We start from the raw sequence: 21,746 nt of genomic DNA on the forward strand, positions 1-21,746 counted from the left end.
ATTCAGTACCTGAAGTCCGGCAACATCCTTGTAAATCTTCTCTGCACTCTTTCCATCTTATTCATATCTTTTCTGTAGTTAGGTGATCAAAACTGCACACAATATTCCAAATTTAGACTCACCAATGTTTTTATACAATTTTCACATAACACCTCAACTCCTGTACTGAATACAATACAACTCTGATTTATCTGAAATCACATTCTACAAAATCCTCATTTATCTTAAATTTAAAAGGAAAAACTTTTGGATAAATGAGGATATCCAAAACAAATCAGAAATTCTCAGTTATCCAAAATCTTTTCAGAGCCGAACTGATCTCACAGGTTGAAAAAGAAATTCACCCAACACAAAATTAGAATGACAATTATCCTCGTTTCAGTTAACTCCCTCCCCTGTCTCTTTCCATTCCTTCTTTACCTTCCCCTATTGACTTTCCTTCTCAAACAACATGCCATTGCCTTCCAGCCGCATGGTTGTAAGAATCTCTTGTTCTGGTATCATCAAGGAGAGAGGCTCTCAGGCAGGAGTTGGACCTCAGGCTCATTAGCATTCCCTTCCTTGCCCTCCTATCCCCTTCCCTCCCTCCCTAGCACAGCGAAACTCCTGATGACGACTCTGAACACTCCCCTCGGCCAACGTGGAGAGAATTAAACATTATTTTAATGCTTAAAAAGTCTTCCCTTGTTGTTTGAGTTGTTAAAACACTGTTACAAGTGATTTATTGTTGCTACTGGACTGTTTTTAAAAAAGGACTTGTTTTCCAAAAAAAATATTTATACAATATAGGCCCATCCCGCCATTTCAGATAATTGGAGTTGTACTGTACTTTAATTTACGAAGGGCAATATGCCAAAAGCTCTCTTTACAATCCTATCCAAATGTGATGCCACTTTTAGGGAATTATGTGTCTGTATTCCTAGGTCACTCTGTTCTACCACACTCCTCATTGCTCTACCATTCACTGTGCATGTCCTTTCTTAGTTTGTCCTTCCAGAATGCAGCACCTCAAACTTATCTGCATTAGTCTTGATCCCTCTGCAAGCCTTAAAAACCTTCTTTGCTGTCCACAACACCTCCAAATTTAGTGTCATCTGCAAATTTCCTTATCAAATTTACTATATTATTATCCAGATCATTGATATGGATGACAAACAACAATGGTCTCAGCAGAGATTCCTGAGGCATACCACTAGTCACAGGCCTCCAATCTGAGAAGCAATCATCTACACTACCATACCCTCTGGCTTCTCTGGTCCAGCCATTGCCAAATCCAGTTCATTACTTTACCATGAATACCTAGTGTCTGAACCTTCCTAAATAACCTCCCATGTGAGACCCTGTCAAAGGCCTTACTAAAGTCCATGTAGACAACATCCACATCCTTTTCTTCATCAACTCTCTTGGTAAACTGCGCACGATTGGTTAAACACATCCTACCATGCATAAAGCCATATTGACTATGCCTAATTAGTTTCTGGCTATCCAAATAAGTGAATATCTGATCTCTTAGAACACCTTCTAATAATTTACCTATTTCTGTGTCAGGCTCACCGGCCTCTATTCTCCAGTTACTTTTGGAGCTTTTTTAAACAATGGGACAATGTGAGCTCCCCTCCAATCCTCCTGCACCACATCGTGACTAAGGACATATTAAATATTCTGCCAGAGCCCCTGCAACTTCTACACTAGCCTCCATCAAGGTCCAAGGGAATATCCTGTCAGGCCCTGGGGATTTATCCACCCTTATTTGCTTTAAGACAGCAACACTTCCTCCTCTTTAATCTGTATAGGTTCCATGACCTCACTGCTTGTTTTTCTTATTTCCCACAACTTAGTGCCTGTTTCTTGAGTGAATACTGCCGAAAAAAAAACATTTAAGATTTCTCCCATCTCTTTTGGCTCCATACGAAGCCAACTACTCTGATCTTCAAGCAGACCAATTTTGTCCCTTACTATCTTTTTTTCTTAATAGTCCTGATGAAACCTTTAGGAGTTTCCTTTACATTGTTTGCCAAAGCAACCTCATGTCTTCTTTTAGCCTTCCTGATTTCTTTCTTGTTGTTTTTCTTGCATTTTTTATACTCCATAAGTACCTCATTTGCTCCATGTTGACTATGCCTGTTATACACCTCTCTCTTCTTTGGAATCTGATCCCCAATATCTCTCGAAAACCAAGGTTCCCTATGCCTGCTAACCTTGACTTTAATCCTGACAAGAACATGTAAACTCTGTACTCTCAAAATTTCACCTTGGAAGGTCCTCCACTTACCTTGTACATCCTTGCCTGAAAACAACTTATTCCAATCCACACATTCTAAATCCTTTCTCATTTGCCTTTCTCCAATTTAGAATCTCAACCTGAGGCCCAGACCTATCCTTCTCCACAATTAACTTCAAATTAATAGCAATCTGGTAGTTTCAAGATGTGGTTTCTGACTATATTTTTTTTTTACCTCGGATTATTTAATTTCTTGATTTTGAATTCTTCAAGAGCCATAATGTGGTTATACTCATGTTTGTGTATCAATGGTCTAAATCTGGCTGCCATTTCCACAAGTGAAAGACTATGCCACCAGGAATTGTATGGATCATGTTGTACTCTCATTACTGGTTCTTCAATTACATAAATTATGTAGCAGCTTAACTACCTTTCTGTACGTGAATAAAGTGTAGTGTTCCTTCAAGAAAGAAACTAAATGATAGTGTAAACCCAGAGGAAGTAATAAAGGAGCCCCATTTTGATGAGTTGCTGCAGTTGAAAAGAAAATAGAATTATACCACATTTAATTAGAATAAAAACAATATTAAGTATCCAATGTAGTTAGATTGTGCCAGTTGTTCACATTGATGTTCCACTAACTACCATACTACCAATTTGCTCAGCAAACAGGCATGCTAAGTTGTAAACGGTTTACATGGACCATACAAAATTTATTCTTTATTGGATAGCTATCCAGATGTTCAGGGCTGGGTCCAATTTCCTTTCACATTTATTAGATCCAACAGGCTTGCAAATTTTTTACCCCCATTATCAGGCACACTTAAGATGTCATCCTGCATGGAAAAATAACTTATTTTTCAAATTATTTCAGCTGAATTAAAAGCCACTTTAATCTAAAATGTTAAAACATTTAAAATTGCATCCTCTTAACAGTGGATATATAAACAGAATTCTACAATAAAATCACTGGCCTGATTCATTACTTTTGTGCTGTTCTTAGTGAAAACAAGAATCATTTACTCATATTTCCCAAGTATTTCATCTCTCTTTAAAAAGTATTATGAATTCTGCTTTTCATAGATCATTCTATGTACAGTACAACTCCGATTATCCGAAATTGGATTCACCGAAATCCTCTTTTAGCCAAATTTTTTAAATAATTCAGATACATAAGAATATACTTGGGGTCACGATATTGTGGCAATATCGATTGCCACATTTGTTACATTTGTTACATTTGTTTTAGATGTGATAGATCAGGGGGTAAAAAAGGGGGAGGAGTTGCTCTGCTTGTTAAGGAGGACATTACTGCCACGAGGTGGCAAGATGGTCTGAAGGGATCGTCCAGTGAGGCTGTTTGGGTGGAATTGAGGGGTGAAGGAGGCATGAGGGTGCTAATAGGGGTGTATTACAGACCACCAAATGGGTCAAGAAAACTAGAGGAAAATGTGTAGAGAGATAATGTATATGTGTGAGAATCATAAGGTAGCGATCATGGGAGATTTTAACTTCCCTCACATTGATTGGGATACCCATACAGTTAAAAGGCTGGATGGGCTAGAGTTCGTTAAATGTGTTCAAGATTGTTTTCTGAATCAATTAGTAAGAAGAACTGACTCGGGACAGTGTAATACTGGATCTCCTGTTAGAGAACGAGCTAGGTCAGGTATCAGACATTAATGTTCGAGATCCAATTGGGTCTAGTGATCATAATTCTGTTAGTTTTAAGGTAGTTTTAGGGAAGAGCAAGGAGGAGCCTAAAGATGAGGTTCTGGATTGGAGAAGAGCAAATTTCAAAGGAATAAGAAGGGATTTGGGGAGTATTGAGTGGGACAGGATATTTTCAGGTGAGGGTGTAAATGAAAAATGGAGGATATTCAAAAAAGAAAATTTTGAGGGTACAGAGTAGTTATGTCCCAGTGAGGATCAAAGGAAAGGCTGGAAGTCATAGGGAGGCTTGGTTTTCGAGGAATATTGGAAATTTGGTTAGGAGAAAAAGAGAAGTGTACAAGAGGGACAGGGAGCTGACAATTTGAAGGAGGACTACAAGGAGTGTAGAAGGAATCTTGAGAAAGAAATTAGAAAGGCCGAAAAAAGGCACGAAGAGGCTTTGGCAGACAGAGTAAAAATAAATCCAAAAGGTTTCTATAAGTACATTAAATTGGACCGTTTGTAGATAGTGAGGGTAGGCTGAGTGAGAAGTCAGAGGAAATGGTGGAAATTTTGAATGATTTCTTTGCCTCGGTATTCACTAGGGAAAAAAATATTGAACCAGTTGAGGTAAAGAAAAATAGTGGGGAGGTCATGAAGCATATAAGGATAACCGAAGAGGTAGTGATGGCTGTGTTAAAAAAGATAAAGGTGGATAAATCTCCCGGACCGGACAAAATATTCCCTAGGACACTCAGGGAGGCTAGTGGACAGTTAGTGGGGCCATTAACAGAGATATTTAGGATGTCATTGGCCACAGGGGTGGTGCCAAAGGATTGGAGGGTGGCGCATGTGGTTCCTCCGTTTAAGAAAAGGTCCAAATGCAAACCTGGGAATTATAGGCCTGTAAGTCTGACGTCTGTGGTGGGCAAGTTGATGCAAAGTGTTCTGAGGGATGCTATTTACAAATTTTTGGAGGTACAGGGATGATAGGGAGTAATCAGCATGGTTTTGTCAGGGGTAGATCATGCTTGACAAACCTGATTGTGTTCTTTGAGGGGGTTACAAAAAAAGTTGATGAAGGGAAAGCTGTGGATTTTGTCTATTTGGACTTTAGTAAAGCTTTTGACAAAGTTCCCCACAGGAGGTTAGGAAAAAAGGTGGAGGATTTAGGTATAAATAAAGAGGTAGTGAAATGGATTCAGCAGTGGTTGGATGGGTGGTGTCAGAGAGTAGTGGTAGAAAATTGTTTGTCCAATTGGAGGCCGGTGACTAGTGGAGTTCCTCAGGGTTCGGTCCTGGGTTCACTATTATTTGTTATATATATTAACGATCTGGATGTAGGGGTGGAGAATTGGATAAGGAAGTTTGCGGATGACACAAAGATTGGTGGTGTTGTGGACAGTGAGGTAGATTACCGTAGATTAAAAGGTTATTTAGGAAGGCTGGAGGTGTGGGCTGAGAAATGGCTGATGGAATTTAATACAGATAAGTGTGAGGTGTTACATTTTGGAAAGGCAAATCTAAATAGGTCATATGCATTAAATGGTAGGCTATTGAGATGTGCAGAGCAACAAAGGGATTTAGGAGTTTTGGCAAATAGTACCCTCAAGGCTGATACTCAGGTAGATGGTGTGGTGAAGAAGGCATTTGGAATGTTGGCCTTCATAAATTGGAGTATTGAATTCAAGAGTAGGGAGGTTATGATGAAATTGTACAAGGCATTGGTGAGGCCAAATTTGGAGTACTGTATACAGTTTTGGTCACCAAATTATAGGAAAGATATAAACAAAATAGAGAGAGTGCAGAGAAGGTTCACGAGAATGTTGACAGGATTTCAGGGTCTGAGTTACAGGGAAAGGTTGTGCAGACTGGGGCTTTTTTCTCTGGAGCGTAGAAGATTGAGAGGGGACTTGATAGAGGTGTTTAAGATTTTAAAAGGGACAGACAGAGTAAATGTGGATAGGCTTTTTCAATTAAGAAAGGGGGAGATTCAAACTAGAGGACATGGTTTAAGATTGAACGGGGAAAATTATAAGGGGAACATGAGGGGAAATTTCTTTACGCAGAGGGTGGTGGGGATGTGGAATGAGCTTCCGGCAGATGTGGTCGAGGCGGGATCATTGGTTACATTTAAGGAAAGACTGGATCGTTACATGGATAGGAGGGGATTAGAGGGGTATGGACCGGGTGCTGGTCAGTGGGACTAGGAGGGTGGGGATTTGCTACGGCATGGACTAGTAGGGCCGAACTGGCCTGTTCTGTGCTGTGAGTGGTTATATGGTTATATGGTTAAGTACTCAATGTCTCTAGGTTCTCCTTAATGCTAGCATAATCAGTGATTTTTTTTGTTCTGTTTTAACCCATGGGGTTTGGTAACATTTCTGAGAAGTGAACCTCCAAAAGGACTCTATTATAATCTTCATTGAAGTATTAGTTTGCAGATGTTTAATTTTGCTTGCTTCCTCTTGAAATATAGATAGCATACAATGTATACAGGTTACTTTTGTGACAGATTATGTTATATTTTATATTGCATATAGATATGTTTTAAAGGAGATAAATTGTGGCTGGTTTATTTTAGTGTAGGCCACATACAAACGCTTCAAAAGAGATCTCATTTAAAATGCCAGAGCTCTGCTCAAGCCAGACAGTTCAGGCTCTGAGTACCTTTGCACAAACTTTGAAGAATGCCTATAAGGATTATTGTTTTGGAAAGCAACAGATGAATGAACTCAGAAGATTAGGTCCAGAGCCACAGTCTGTCTGAGTGCAGTTGGTTGTTCTAAGAGGGTCATGTGGTTTTCTCTGAGAGAGTGAGAGAGAGAGAGAGGGAGAGAGAGAGAGAGAGAGAGAGAGAGAGAGAGAGAGAGAGAGAGAGAAAGAGAGAGAGAGAGAGAGAGAGAGAAAGAGAGAGAGAGAAAATTCAGGTCTATGGTTCAGCAGCAGCAGCTGGGACTGGAACAAGTTGATAAACTGGTGGAAAAAAAAACATTTTGAAGATGGGTTATGAGTTCTTAGTTCAGCCTGGTCAAAGCCATTGTGGCCCATACAAGAGGAGATGGCTGGCTGCATAATGTTTCACTTGAAATAAGGGAAACCAAAAAAAACTCTGTGGTGACCTGAAAGAAAGAGGTTATCATCTGGAAAACCCTGAATGGGGCAAGTTTCTTTGGCTGATCGGAAGGAATCAGTTTGTGTCCAATGAGCAACAAATCTCTCTCTGAAAACGGACAAGAACCTTCCTGAGTGGTAACCATTAACCTTTCAAGCACCAAAGCTTGGTGAAATTCATAAATGTAAAATTCTGTATATAGTATAAGAATTATCTGAAAGCAGTGTATTTGGAGGAGTGAGAAGTGAGATTGGACTGTGGATTAAAGAACTTTTCTGAACCTACACACACATTACATGCACACGCGCTTAGAATTAGAAGGGGGTTAATTTAGGTTAGTTAAGTCATGAGTAATAAGTTAAAGTTTGATCCTGTTTTCATGTTTAAAGATAATTAAAAGCAACTTTTGCTTAAGTAACCATTTGTCTTGGTGAATTTCTATTGTTGCTGGGTTTTGAGATCCCCATGGCTCATAACATTTGGGGCCTCATCTTTTCGGATTGAAAAATGGAGGCTTGGGATCATAAACCTTTGGAGTTATGATGATTTATTAGTTAATTGGTTTTTCCAAGCTAATTTAAAGCCTGTGTGTGTGGAAAACAGCAGCAATGGATTTTAGTACATTTTTAATCACAACCATTATCTGCAGAGAAACGAGGAATTGATGGTTATTTCTAAGGCATTAAAGCTGACTGAATGAGGAAAATTCAAATACAGAGGATTATCATGAAATATTATATATGTGAGGGAAAATTTGTTGATAAAGATTTAGGAAATTTTCCGGAGGATCGATCTGTTGAATTGGAATTGGAGAAATTGAGAGTGGTGGAAGGAGAGAAATGGAACTTTGAGTTGCAGACACAACAAAATGAGACAGATGAGGCAGAAAAACAAAGAATATATGAGGGAGAAGAAGCTGAAAAATGGAAGAAATGTGAGTTAGATGTAGCTGAAAAATGGGGAGGATGACGAAAGACAAAGAAAATATGGCTTGGAACAGATTGAAAGGGACAGATAGTTTCAGTTCGACAAATTAAAAATTGAGATGGAGGAAGGTAAGAGAATTGAAGGTTGTAACTCCTAGGGAGAGGTTTTTGGCTAGAAGAGACCTAAATCTAGTAACTCCTTTTGATGAAGGAGATATAGATACATATTTTCAGCTTTTTGAAAAGGTTGCTGAGAGCTCAAGATGGCCAAAAGAAAAATGGCCTCTTATGCTCCAAAGTGCATTGAAGGGAAAAACACAAATTGCATCTTCTAGTTTGACGACAGAGCAAGTGGCAAATGATGACACTGGTAAACAAGCAGTATTGAAATCTTATGAATTGGTTCCAGAAGCATATAGACAAACATTTAGGAGTTTGGTGAAAAAATGGAACCAATATTATATGGATTTTGCTCTGGGAAAATCTGTATGTTTTGACCATTGATGTCCCTCAAAAGGAATAAATAATGATGTTGACAGAAAAGGTATGTTCCATATGAGATTAAATTATACCTGGATGAGAGATACTTGGGGACATAGCAGCAAACACCAAGGTTAGTGGATGAATATGCCCTGATTCACAAAAACAAAATTTAGATTAGAAAGCCCTTTCAGAGGGTTAATGTGGAACAGATTAGTAAGCCTGTTCAGGGGGTTAATGTGGAGCAGAATGGTAAGCCTGAAATTAAGTCTGGGGAGAATGTTAAGAGAAAAGATGAAGGTAAGGTGGGAAAGGACAGAATTTCTGGATTTGTATGTCATTTTTGTAAAAAACCTGCCATGTTATTGTGAATTCTCTAGTATTGAAAAGGAGATGAGAAAAGTATGTGTGTATTCAGACAGTTGAATTTAAGGAGTGCAGATGTTCCAAACCTGGTAAGGGTGTTATCGGTGTTTTTAAACCTTTTGTGTCAGAGTGCTTAGTTTCAGTAAAGGAGGGAGAATCACAGGTTTCAGTTAAAATTCTTAGAGATACTGGAGCTGCTCAATCATTGTTATTGGAAAATGTTTAAACTCTTGATCATAAGACTGACACAGGGGAGACAAGTTTGATTAAAGGTGTTGGAGGTGAGGTAGAGTCAATATCTTTTTGCAACATGGTGCTAAGTTCAGAAAAAGTTAAAGGACATGTTGCAGTATGAGTTATTTCAAAGTTATCCATACAAGGAGTCTCATTTTATTAGGGAATGATTTAGCAGAGGATAAAGTTGGGTCAGTTATGAGATTAACAAATCAGCCTATTAAGAATGACGTTGAAGAGGATTGTCAGATATATTCTGCATGTGCTGTAACAAGGTCTTTGTCTAAGAAAATGATAAGAGCAGAGGAAGATCCAGTTGATAAAGACTTGCCCAGTTGATAGAGGTTTGGAGAAGGCTAAATCCTACTGAGAATGATTTTTCATTTTATTCCTCGCGTCATGATTCATTTTCAAGGATTGACACTTATTTTTGGGATCAGCACATTTGCAATTACGTTTTACACAAGCTGAATATAAGAGTAGAATAGTTTCTGACCATTCATTGTTACTTATTTCTTGTGTTGGGCCTGAAGTCACTCATTTAACTTTTTGTTGGAGGTTTAATGCAATGCTACTGAAAAAGCCAGAACTTGTAAAATTTATTAAGGATCAAATTGCTTCTTTTCTAGATTCAAATAGGAATTCAGTTCAGAGTAATTTTACCGACAAGAATCCTTACATATCAAGCATCAAAGCCTGGTGAAATTCATAAATGTAAAATTCTGTGCATTGTATACAAATTGCCTGCAACCAATGAACTTGGAGAAGTGAGAACTGAGATTGGATTGAGAATTTAAGATCTTTTCTGAACCTATACACACATTATATACACGTGCTCTTAGAATTAGAAGGGGGTCAAGTTAGATTAAGTTATTAGTAACAAATTAAAGTTTGATCCTGATTTCATGTTTAAAGATAATTCGATGTAACTTTTGCTTGAGTAATAGAATTTCTATTGCTGCTGGGTTTTGTTTAAGTAATAGAATTTTTATTGCTGCTTGGTTTTGGGGTCCTCTGGGCTTATAACATTTTTCCATCACATTTATTCCCCAAAACATATATATAGAATTGTAAGAGATCTGTGTCAACACTCTCTAGCTTGAGATAGATGATTTCAAGTTATTACAATTCTTCAATTGCATGTATTTTGGGAGAATAGATGTGAGAGATCTGATAAGTTGCTGGTGGTTTGCAACTTATTTTCAACAGACCTGCACATTTAATTCCAACCGAATTTATCAAAGGTTGACATGCATGGGGTAATTTATGTTATTAAGACATAAACCAACTACTGTAGATAAATGCAGACAAACATATATTTCTTAACATTGTAATATTGCAATTAATTATTGTTTGTTATTACTCTTATATGTTGATTTAAATAAAATATTTAAAAAATAATTTTGCTGCAAACAGTAGAAAACATATTTTAAGACACGTTATTATCCCTTCCCAAATTGTCCATTTATGAAAATTGGATATGTTCCTTTATGTTAAATTGAAAATTGGAGTACAGGAGAATAAATATCTGAATTTTCATTAACAATATATTTAATGAAATAAATTAATTGATACCCTTGGCCTCACCTGAGCAACATATGCAGTGTCAGAAATGAGTGAAAAGCTATCCAGCTCGCCATGGCTAATATAGGTTTGAAGGAGAATGTTCACTTTTCCATAGGTATTCTCTACTCCACCAGCGACAGACAGCTCACAGTAATTGCACAGCAGTTGATCGAGCTCCTCCATCTCTTCATCCCTTACCTAAAAAGAAGAAATTCAGTAGCTTAAATGCCCAGATATGAATTAACAAGTAGCATTAAAAAAGATACCTCAGTCTGCTTCCCAATTTGTCCTTCACACTATGAACCATACTAACCAAAATACACACAAACATTTCCCTCTTGAATATACAGTGTCATTTTCTCTCCTTTTTCACCCTTCCCACCCACTCAACGTCCAACCTATATGATACATTAAACCCATTAAACAATGTCATCACACAATGAAAATAAACAAGAAATTTGTGTCTTCTACTTTTACACACTAGGTCAGTTCCTTTCGTCTTCTTCTCCTTCTGTCATTTTAGGCGGTGGAGGTTCGCGGTAGGACTTCTCTGTTGTGTTCCATGTATGGTTCCCAAATTTGTTTGAATACTGTGATGTTATTTCTTAAATTATATGTTATTTTTTCCAATGGAATACATTTATTCATTTCTATGTACCATTGCTGTATTCTCAGGCTATTTTCTAAGTTCCAGGTTGACATAATACATTTTTTTGCTACAGCTAAGGCTATCATAATAAATCTTTTTTGTGCTCCATCCAAATGGAGTCCAATCTTTTTTGTGCTCCATCCAAATAGAGTCCAAGTTCTTTACTTCTTGTATTACTTAGAAGAAAGATCTCTGGATGTTTTGGTATGTTGCTTTTTGTGATTTTATTTAATACCTGGTTTAGATCTTCCCAAAACTTTTCCACTTTCTCACAAATTTCATGTACTGTTGTTCCCGTTTCCTTCTTACAGCGAAAACATCTGTCTGATACTGTTGGGTCCCATTTATTTAACTTTTTGGGTGTGGTGTATAGCATGTGTAACCAATTATATTGTATCATGCGTAACCTCGTGTTTATTGTATTTCTCATAGTTCCGGAGCATAGCTTTTCCCATGTTTCATTCTTTACCTTTATGTTTAGATCTTGTTCCCATTTTTGTTTGGGTTTACAGCTTGTTTCCTCATTCTCTTTCTCTTGCAGTTTGATGTACATGTTCGTTATAAATTTTTTAATTATCATTGTGTCTGTAATCATATATTCAAAATTGCTTTCTTCTGGTACATAATCCATCCAGTACAAGGAAACAAGACACCAACAGTGGCAGTTGCCTTAGACGCAAAGAAAGCCTTTGACAGAGTAGAATGGAATTATTTATTCAAAGTACTACAGAGGTTCAACCTACCACAGAAATATATCAATTGGATTAAAGCATTATATAAGGGACCATTGGCGAAGGTGACAGTAAATGGATATATATCAAGTCAATTTAAATTAAGCAGATCAACTAGACAGGGATGTCCACTATCTCCCTCACTGTTCGCGTTAGCTATAGAACCACTGGCAGAACTGATAAGAACAGAAAATAAAATAAGAGGGATAAAAATAAAAGAGAAGGAATATAAAATCAGTCTATTTGCAGATGATGTCATAGTATACTTAACAGAACCAGAAACTGAAGGAATATGGAGAAGTATCAGGGTACAAGATCAACGCAAATAAAAGTGAAGCAATGCCAATGAATAATGCGGATTTCACAAAGTATAAGAAAGAATCACCATTAAGATGGCAAACACAAGCAATTCAATACCTAGGTATACAACTAGATAATAATCTAGGCCATCTATACAAACTAAATTATCAGCCATTAATGAAGAAATTACAAGACAACTTAGAATATTCCTATCACTAACACTGATAGGAAGGGTAAATTTAATTAAAATGAATATCTTCCCAAGGATACAATACCTATGTCAATCGTTACCAATTCACCAAACAGAGAAATTCTTCAAGGAGCTAAAGAAAATAATAAGGAAATTCTTATGGAAAGGGGGGAAACCGAGGATAGCGCGAGATAAATTAACAGAATGGTACAAACAAGGGGGCTTACAGCTACCAAACTTTAAGAATTATTATAGAGCAGCACAATTAAGATACCTATCTGATTTTTATCAAACAAGGGAAAAACCAGATTGGACCAGGTTAGAGCTAGATAAAATAGGGAAGAAGGTACCTGAACATATATTATATAAGTGGGATGAAAAGCTGGTGCAACATAGGAATTCACCAGTACTGCACTATCTCCTCAACATTTGGAAGAAGATTCACGTAGAAAGGAATAAAACAAATTATCAACTACCAAAATTAATATTGACGCGAAATCAACTAATCCCTTTCACAATAGATAACCTTTCCTTTAGAGAATGGGAGAGAAAAGGGATCAAAAGAATAGAAAATTGTTTTTCAGGAAATAAATTATCTTTTGAACAAATGAAGGACAAATATGGTATAACTCACGGTACAATGTTTGCATACCACCAACTGAAAACCTACTTGAAAGACAAATTGGTTACACAGGCTATACACCACGCCCCAAAAGTTAAATAAATGGGACCCAACAGTATCAGACAGATGTTTTCGCTGTAAGAAGGAAATGGGAACAACAGAACATGCAATTTGTGCATGTGAGAAAGTGAAAAAGTTTCGGGAAGATCTAAACCAGGTATTAAATAAAATCACAAAAAGTAACATACCAAAAAATCCAGAGATCTTTCTTCTAAGTAATATAAGAAGTAAAGAACTTGGACTCGATTTGGATGGAGCACAAAAATGATTTATTATGATAGCCTTAGCTGTAGCAAAAAAATATATTATGTCAACCTGGAAATTAGAAAATAGCCTGAGAATACGGCAATGGTACATAGAAATAAATAAATGTATTCCATTGGAAAAAATAACATATAATTTAAGAAATAACATCACAGTATTCGAACAAATTTGGGAACCGTACATGGAGCACAACTGAAGTCCTACCGCGGACGTCCACTGCCTAAAATGACAGAAGGAGAAGAAGACGAAAGGAACTGACCCAGTATGTAAAAGTAGAAGACACAAATTTCTTGTTTATTTTCATTGTGTGATGACATTGTTTAATGGGTTTAATGTATCATATAGGTTGGACGTTAAGTGGGTGGGGAGGGGGATAAAGGGGAGAAAATGACACTGTGTATATTCAAGAGGGAAATGTTTGTGTGTATTTTGGTTAGTATGGTTCATAGTGTGAAAAATAAAAATTAAAAAGAAAAGATACCAAGCTTCACACCAAAAAGGACAGGCTGGCTCCATTACATTCTTAAAATAGATCATTTTGCAGTATTTTTGTAAATATATTCTTGTCCTAATACTACAAAGTTATAGATAATGTAATACATCCTGATTATCAGTAATGGTACCTAATCCATCACCAAGTTCATATCTAGGGCAGAGTACAATCGTAGAATAATTGTGTGGGAATAGGCCCTTCGGCCCACCATCCCCACAGCAACCAAAGGTTCCAGTGCACACTAGTCCAACTTTCTTATATTTGACCATATCCCTAACACTATCCTAACCATGTATCCATCCAAATGTTTCTTAAACAATCTAATGGCATCCACCTGAACTACCTCGTCCTAAAACTTGTATCGCTGAATACTAGGAGTGAATACAATGGTTAGCCAATACAATCAATGAGCAAAAATAATTCTACTCCCTACTGCTGTTAAAGTACTTAAAAGCTAATTTAGTAAATCACAATCAACAAATTGTTTTATATTGTGTCCAGAAGAGATGAATCAGGACCTTTTATATAAAAAAAAGTGTTAAATGACAATATTTTTATTTTGTATTCATTATTTCAAGATTTGGTCTTATTGGATACAGATGGCACTTTATAGTGATGACTTTTTGTGTGCCACTCCGATCGGAATTATCAAATATTCCCGTTGAGAACTATTAAAATTCAACCTCAGAACCAGAACCATAAAATCAAACCGTGAATAAGGATATACTAAGATCGCTAGCAGAGCTTGGAAATGTAAAAAAATCAGCACTCTTCATCGGACCGCGGGACCTTTAAACAGCTCACTCAAGTTCAATACCAGGGGAGTTTTAAACAGTCAGTGATCGGGACTGGAGGTTGAAGTTGATTGGAGGAAAAAGCTGATTGGAGCAAGAGAAGTCAGGTGAGTTGAGCAGCGGCAGCAGTTAGAATTTAAAAAGAGGCGAAACAGCAGAAAGAAATTGATTGGAGGAAGAAGATATAAAGGTGAGAGAATGTGCAGCGGAGGGAGAGCTAAGTCAGCATGGTAAGGTTTTGGCAAGAACAGGTAAAAAAGGTGAGGAATTGAAGTCAGAAAGGGCCATCGTATTTGAGGAATGAAAAGGATTCAGCAGGTAGGCATTATATTTTGTTTCTCTAGTGGAAATGGCACTCAAGGCAGGTGAAAGTAAAAGATTAGTGAGGGATAAAATTGAACCCCTTGTAGATAGCGAGGGTAGGCTGAGTGAGAAGTCAGAGGAAATGGGGGAAATTTTGAATGATTTCTTTGCCTCGGTATTCACTAGGGAAAAAAATATTGAACCAGTTGAAGTAAAGAAAAATAGTGGGGAGGTCATGAAGCATATAAGGATAACCGAGGAGGTAGTGATGGCTGTGTTGAAAAAGATAAAGGTGGATAAATCTCCGGAACCGGACAAAATATTCCCAAGGACACTTAGGGAGGCTTGTGGACAGATAGTGGGGCCATTAACAGAGATATTTAGGATGTCACTGGCCACGGGGGTAGTGCCAAAGGATTGGAGGGTTGCGCATGTGGTTCCGCTGTTTAAGAAAGGGTCCAAATGTAAACCTGGGAATTATAGGCCCGTGAGTCTGACGTCTGTGGTGGGTAAGTTGATGGAAAGTGTTCTGATGGATGGTATTTACAAATATTTGGAGGTATAGGGATTGCTAGTGTAAGGTAAAACATCATGAGATGGGAATGTGTAGGGAGTTACCCTGTACAGGGCAGTAACAAGAAGGGGAGGTGTCCTTGTACTCCTGTTAGGTAAAACATCATGAGATGGGACCGGAGAAGGAGTCACCCAGTACTAAGGAGTAACAGAATGCATCCTTGTACTTACAAGATAAGAGAGACATTGATGGATTGAGAGGCAGGAAGCTAGCAGGGAAAGGATAGCAACAGTTTTAGTCATTGGACAAGTAATGATATGATGATGTTCTAAGCATGTATCCAAGGGTATAAAAAATCACCATTTTGCTGATAACGGCAGAATGCATTCTCCGACTAACTTGTTAGTCGCAAGTGTTACAATCCGGTAATAAAGAACAAAGAACCCTGATTTCGACTCAGCCTGGTGTTTGTCTCACTCATTCATGAACAAAGCAGACCTAACAATTTGGTGACCCCGACGTGATGGGTGAGTGAACACTGGACGACGGTTTCTGTTTTTTCTGACAATCATCTCAGCCGGCTGATAAAAAGGTCCAGAGAAGCCTGTTTTAACAAAATTCTCTTTTTTTTAAAAATCTTTATGATTGTCAGTAAGAACTGGAGATCGGACAAATTAGACGACCACAATTGAAGGTCGCATGCCAGGATTGTAACACGTAAGTGATTACAGACAAGATAAAAGTCCTTAAGGTGTTTGAATGACATTTATTAAGTGCTTCGCAAGAAACTACTAGAGTTTAAAAGTCTTTATTGTGTCGTTGCAAAGTCCAATAGAGTGAGAAGGTGGTCTATAAACAATTGAGGACCTGAGTTTTCTGCCCTAAACTGGTTATTAAGAGGAGAAATCTCCCACGTGAAGGTTGGGCTTTGAAAGAAAACAAAGGTTCAGGCTTATTGGCCTCAATTGTATCTGAGAGACTGACTTATAAATGTCCGGTAGGTATGATAATGTCTGTACACTTGAGAAGTTAAGAATTTATTTCCCCAATTCGCCGTGGTGGAATACCACAGCAGACACTAGAGACCTTGAGACAACAAAAAAGTACTCAGGGACGCCTGCCTGGTGAACAAGAACGACGACAGAAGGCTGCGACAGCTGTGTCCGGATCAGGTAGGAGATATTAATGAAAAAGTTGACAAACTCCTAAGAGACACCCAGTTTATTCGAAATACTTTTGATAAGTTAAATGAGGGTATTCCCAACATCACCAAGGAGATAAAGTTACGTAAATTCATAGATTGGTACAGGGAAACAGGACAAAAGTATAGCCCAAATATTTGGTTTTCTAGTTGTAATTTAACTTTCAGACCCCTTTGGGAAAACAGAGAGTGGAAAACGAGCAATCAGAGTATACAGGACAGTCTGAAGTCAATTGGAGGACAAGACTTAGAGACTGTTCTTTTAAAAGATATTAGTCATCCAGCTTGCAAGGAGACATTTTTAAAAGCAATTTTCGTTGACATAGATCCCCTAAACGGACAAGAACCTAAATTAAAACAGGCATTAGAAAGCGGTCCCGCAGCTATGGCTGTACAGTTGCCTGCTAAGACTTTTGACCAAGTTATTAAGGAAATTAATCAGGAATTAGAGGAGCGAAATACCAGTAATGCGGCATTGGAAAAACAAAAAATGCTCCGAAAATGTGTAGACCGCTGGAGGAAGAGGGGTTGGTTACCCGGGGGCACTGAGATGTTCCTGACAGGTGAGGGAAACAAAAATTTTAAAACGTAGAGGCTTAGATAAGCTGGAAGAAACAAAACACAGAAGGGAAAGGAAAAGTGCCTGTTTCCAGTTTCCAGCCACGAAGTGTCCGGGTTTGCTCTCTCCCTCCCTCCTTTCACCCTCCCCCCTCCCTCTTCTCTCCCCCCCTCTCTCTTCTCTCCCCCTCTCTCTCTTCTCCCCCCCCTCCTCTCTCACCCACTCCCCCTCCCAATCCCAATCTGTGGCGGTGCTGCCCTGAAATCCCCAGGTTGGGCAGGGCAGAGAAATACAATTTGGTTTTAATTTTGTGCCCACAATTCCAGCTCCGCATCAAATGGGATCCTGTTTTATCCTCTCTCCCTCCCTCCTTCCCGCACCCCCACCATTGCGGGATCAGGGCAGACATTGTGGGCTGACGTGTAGCTCACTCGAGGTGGGAGGGAAGGAAGGAGTGATAGTTCCCAGTGGTGGGAGACCCAATCTGATCCAGACCAGTGATCACAGGATGAGAACCTTTTAAAACCTTTGAAACGAAAGTGTTAATCTGAAGACTTTTCTCCCAGTGGGGCCAGTGCAAGGCATTTTCTCTCTCTATCTCTTGTGCTCTGTGTATCTGCCTCTCTATCTCTTTCTCTCGCTATGCTCTCTCTCTCTCTCTCTCTCTCTCTCTCTCTCTCTCTCTCTGGCACCCCAGATGGGACACTGGAGTCACGTCCCTTATATTCAGATATTGAGACACTGGGGTGTGACAAGAACCACGGGAATAGGGATACATCAGACGAGGTACAGGCCCCTTTAATAAAAATAGAAGGGGGAGTAATAGATGTAGAGACCCCTCTGGAGTCCAAGAAAATAGAAAAGGAGTTAGAGATACAGAAATGGAACATGAAAAAGGTTCAGGATAACATTAAAAACTTAAACAGAGATATTAATGTGCTGGGGCAGATCAGTGAGGATCAAAAAGAATTAATGGTAGGTGTATTGAAGGAAGTGGAAAAGATAACTACAACACTGTCAGGAGAAATTAAAGCTGAAGGAATGGTAATAGGAGTAAAGGACGAAAAGTGTAGTACAGAAGAGGAAACGAGATACGATCCACCATGGGAGGAAAGTAGAAGGAAAAGACTCGGGAGGGAGAAAAATAGACATGCCTACCTGGACATAGTTAGGACAAAAGAGAAAGATGTGAAACAACTAAACTATGGCCGAAAAGATTATCTTAGAGATGAACGTGACCAATATACCTTTGACCCTGAGACATTGGAAGCTGATAGGGACAGTGACAGTGACGAAGAAGAGTCAGAACAAGGTGGGATAAATAAATGCATGCCAAGAGTAAAGAAGGAGCAGAAATCCCCAAAATTGAGATATCAATGCCCATTACTGATCACGGGACGGGGAACTCAAAAATATGTACCCTGGTCACGAATGGACTTAGAGAGTTTAATGAAAAAACTACCTCCGTTGAGTAATGGGGCTAGTCCATGGATTTCTTGTTTTGAGCGAGAAACCTGCCAAGAACAATTAGCACTCGCAGATGTCAGAACTATCATGATAAAATTAAAGGCAGAAGGGGCCCTGAAGCAAATAGAGAGAATTGTAAGAAGCAGTAAATTGGGGGATGAAATAGAATTTAACCCACTTCGGAATAAATTTTGGGAAGCACTTAGAGAAACATTTCCTACACCCTATAGTTTGGATGCCTTGGTAACCCTTCAACTAAAGGAAGGAGAGACTGCACACGAGTATTTCACTCGAGCATGGGACTTATGGGAAACAGGGACTGGAGAAAGACCCGACCACAGCCCCTTAGGAAGGGCTCACTTTCGTAATGGGATAATAAACGGACTACCTGCTACGGTTCAAGCAAAATTAAGGGACATTGTGGGATTAGAGACAATGTCAGAGGATTTGTGGAAAAGACACCTGACACATGCAATCAAACGACATCGTCAATCAGAGCATGCTAAGTCAGAAAGTGCGTCCCAGAAGGAGGTGGACAAAACAACCGATAAATTGGTGAGAGCCATAGAACATATAGGGGTTAAATTAGCGGCCCAACAGATAGTCCCACAGGTCATGGGGCCAGTGATAAATCCGGGACCCCAAGTAAGAAATGGTTGGGAAAGACAGCTAGGTACAATGTATAGAGGGGAACATGCAGTATGCTGGTACTGCCAAAATCCTGAACACTACCAGCGGAACTGTCCGGAGGCTGGGAGAGCAAGGGGAAAAAGATTACCCTCTATTAGAGGCTATCGGGGAAGAGGAGGAAACTTAAGAGGACAAGCAAGGGGTAGGGGTGGACATATTGATGGGCCCCAGAGAATCGGGGGGTGGCAGAGTGATCAACAAGTCCAGGCACCTCAGTGTAATGACTATATTGAGGAAGGTGCTGAATTTGATTATTGAAGGTGCCCTGGAGAATCAAAAATCACGCCTCCCTGGGAGCCACCAAAAATTTGGGGGACGGTAAATGGAGAAAAAATTGAATTTATGGTTGACACAGGGGCAGCAGTTACGACAGTGATTAAAAAACCCCCAGGGAGCACATTTTCGGGCAAAACATTATCTACAATAGGATTCTCCGGGATAAGGGAAACACAGCCCTATACAGATAACATCGACATGACATTTGGACGACAAAGGGTTAAAACGCCTGTCCTGGTTGTGCCAAGTTGCCCCATTAATTTATTAGCAAGGGACATTCTTACCAAACTAGGAATAACCATACAATGTTCTGAGAAGGGCCTTCGGTTAACATACCCAGGGGATACAATAAGAAGGGAAGGACAGTTTATAGTAATGACCCCATCTAACGCTTCAGAAGACTCTGTGGAGGTTAGTATTTTCTGGAGTCGGCTACTGTATGATGAACCAGGCCCAGGGCTGATTAAACAGTTTTTTGAGTGGAGGGCCAGTATTCCTCGGTATGGGGATTACCATTATCCACTAGATCCTATGCATGTTACATTAAACTACACCATCCACCCGGACCAGGAATATGAGGAGAGGTGGGACTCTCTAAAAGAAGGGAAGACAGAAATGATACATTGTCCATTTATCTTTGTAGGTAAGGAGGGAATAGCTGCTATGGTTGTCATGACAGAAGAACAAATGGAGTGGTTCTGCTTAGGAGTAGAAAGTGTGCCTCATGTGACCTTGGGTATTGACAAAGATCATCACGCTCGACAGCTGGGTCCGATGGTAAAGGAAGCGATAGGGTGTGAATACAGGCAGACAGAAATCCCGGGATATTCCACCTCGGAGGGAGGAAAATTTGTCAGACTGAATATTGAAGCATGGGACCAGGTAGTGAATGAGAAAGTAGAAAGAGACCGAGCCATAGAAGGAGAAAATATTGATCACAGAGACTCAGACAAATATCTTTCTAATCTGAGTCCACATATATGGACAACGGGGCCCTATGATGTGGGAGTAATAAAAGGAGAGGTATTTCTAGAATTGGCCAACCCCGGGCAGAAACCAATATGGAGAAAACAATACCGCTTGTCGCCCAGTCAGGAGGAGGGTATTAAAGGAACGATAGAAGGGTTAATGGAGTCAGGGGTTTTAAGGGCGGCACCTGACAGTATGTGGTACACGCCCATCATGCCTGTTCCCAAACCGGGTAGAAAAGACTGGAGGATGGTACACGACCTCCGGGAGATTAACTTGGCTACCAAGACCATTGGGAGACCAGTCCCAGACCCATATGTAGCACTTAGGGCTCTGAGTCCGGAGCACGAATACTATACTGTCATTGATCTGGCAAACGCATTCTTCTGCTTGAATTTAGCTGAGGAATGGCAAGACTGGTTAACTTTCACTTACCAAGCACATCGGTACACATACACTAGATTACCTCAGGGTTATAAGGACAGTCCAGGACTGTTCAATCAGGCCCTTAGCGAAATCCTAATGAAATTAAAGCTCCCGGAAGATGTTACACTGATTCAGTATGTAGACGACCTACTATTAGCAAGGAAAACGCCACATGGGTGCCTGACAGGGCAGCCAAACAGGTTACTGGTTATCATGAACATATACAGGGGATGATTTTGAGGTCCCATAACAAAAAAAATGAATCTGAAACTAAGGAGACTTGTAGCAGATTGAATGACTACACAGATGAGTTTTGTGGAGGAAGAGTGCTGTACAACTGGCTCCCCGCTAACTGGGATGGTCGGTGTGCTCTAGTAACCCTTAATGCGCCAGTGCTGATTGTCAAAAGGCAGGAGGGAGACGAGGATTCCCTAGAATTGCGCCACACAGAGAGTTGGCTGTGGAGAAAAAGGAGGAGTGTTGGACTCTTGGGGCCGGGAGGAAGGAACCCTGATGGGGTATGGATTGATGCCATTGGCCAAGCCCGGAATATTCCGGACGAATTTAAATTAGCCGATGAGATTGCAGCTGGGTTTGAAAGCTTTCCTGTTTTTAGTGCAATTTTTCCCATCACTGTAAATAAGAATGTTAATAGGATCAACCTTATTCACTATAAT

The 21,746-nt window shown here is 39.4% G+C and overlaps 1 protein-coding gene across 2 annotated transcripts in view; it reads right to left on the minus strand.

Moving 5' to 3' along the window:
- Positions 1–21,746, minus strand: part of ascc3 (activating signal cointegrator 1 complex subunit 3) — a 484,134-nt gene that overhangs the window by 190,418 nt on the left and 271,970 nt on the right. For both annotated transcript variants that reach the window (XM_069887454.1, XM_069887456.1), the window contains exon 19: positions 10,583–10,759. In XM_069887454.1, coding sequence (XP_069743555.1) covers positions 10,583–10,759 — 177 coding nt within the window. The remainder of the gene's footprint in view (positions 1–10,582; positions 10,760–21,746) is intronic.

Source organism: Narcine bancroftii, chromosome 6 (genome assembly GCF_036971445.1).
Source record: "Narcine bancroftii isolate sNarBan1 chromosome 6, sNarBan1.hap1, whole genome shotgun sequence".
NCBI classification, from domain to species: domain Eukaryota; kingdom Metazoa; phylum Chordata; class Chondrichthyes; order Torpediniformes; family Narcinidae; genus Narcine; species Narcine bancroftii.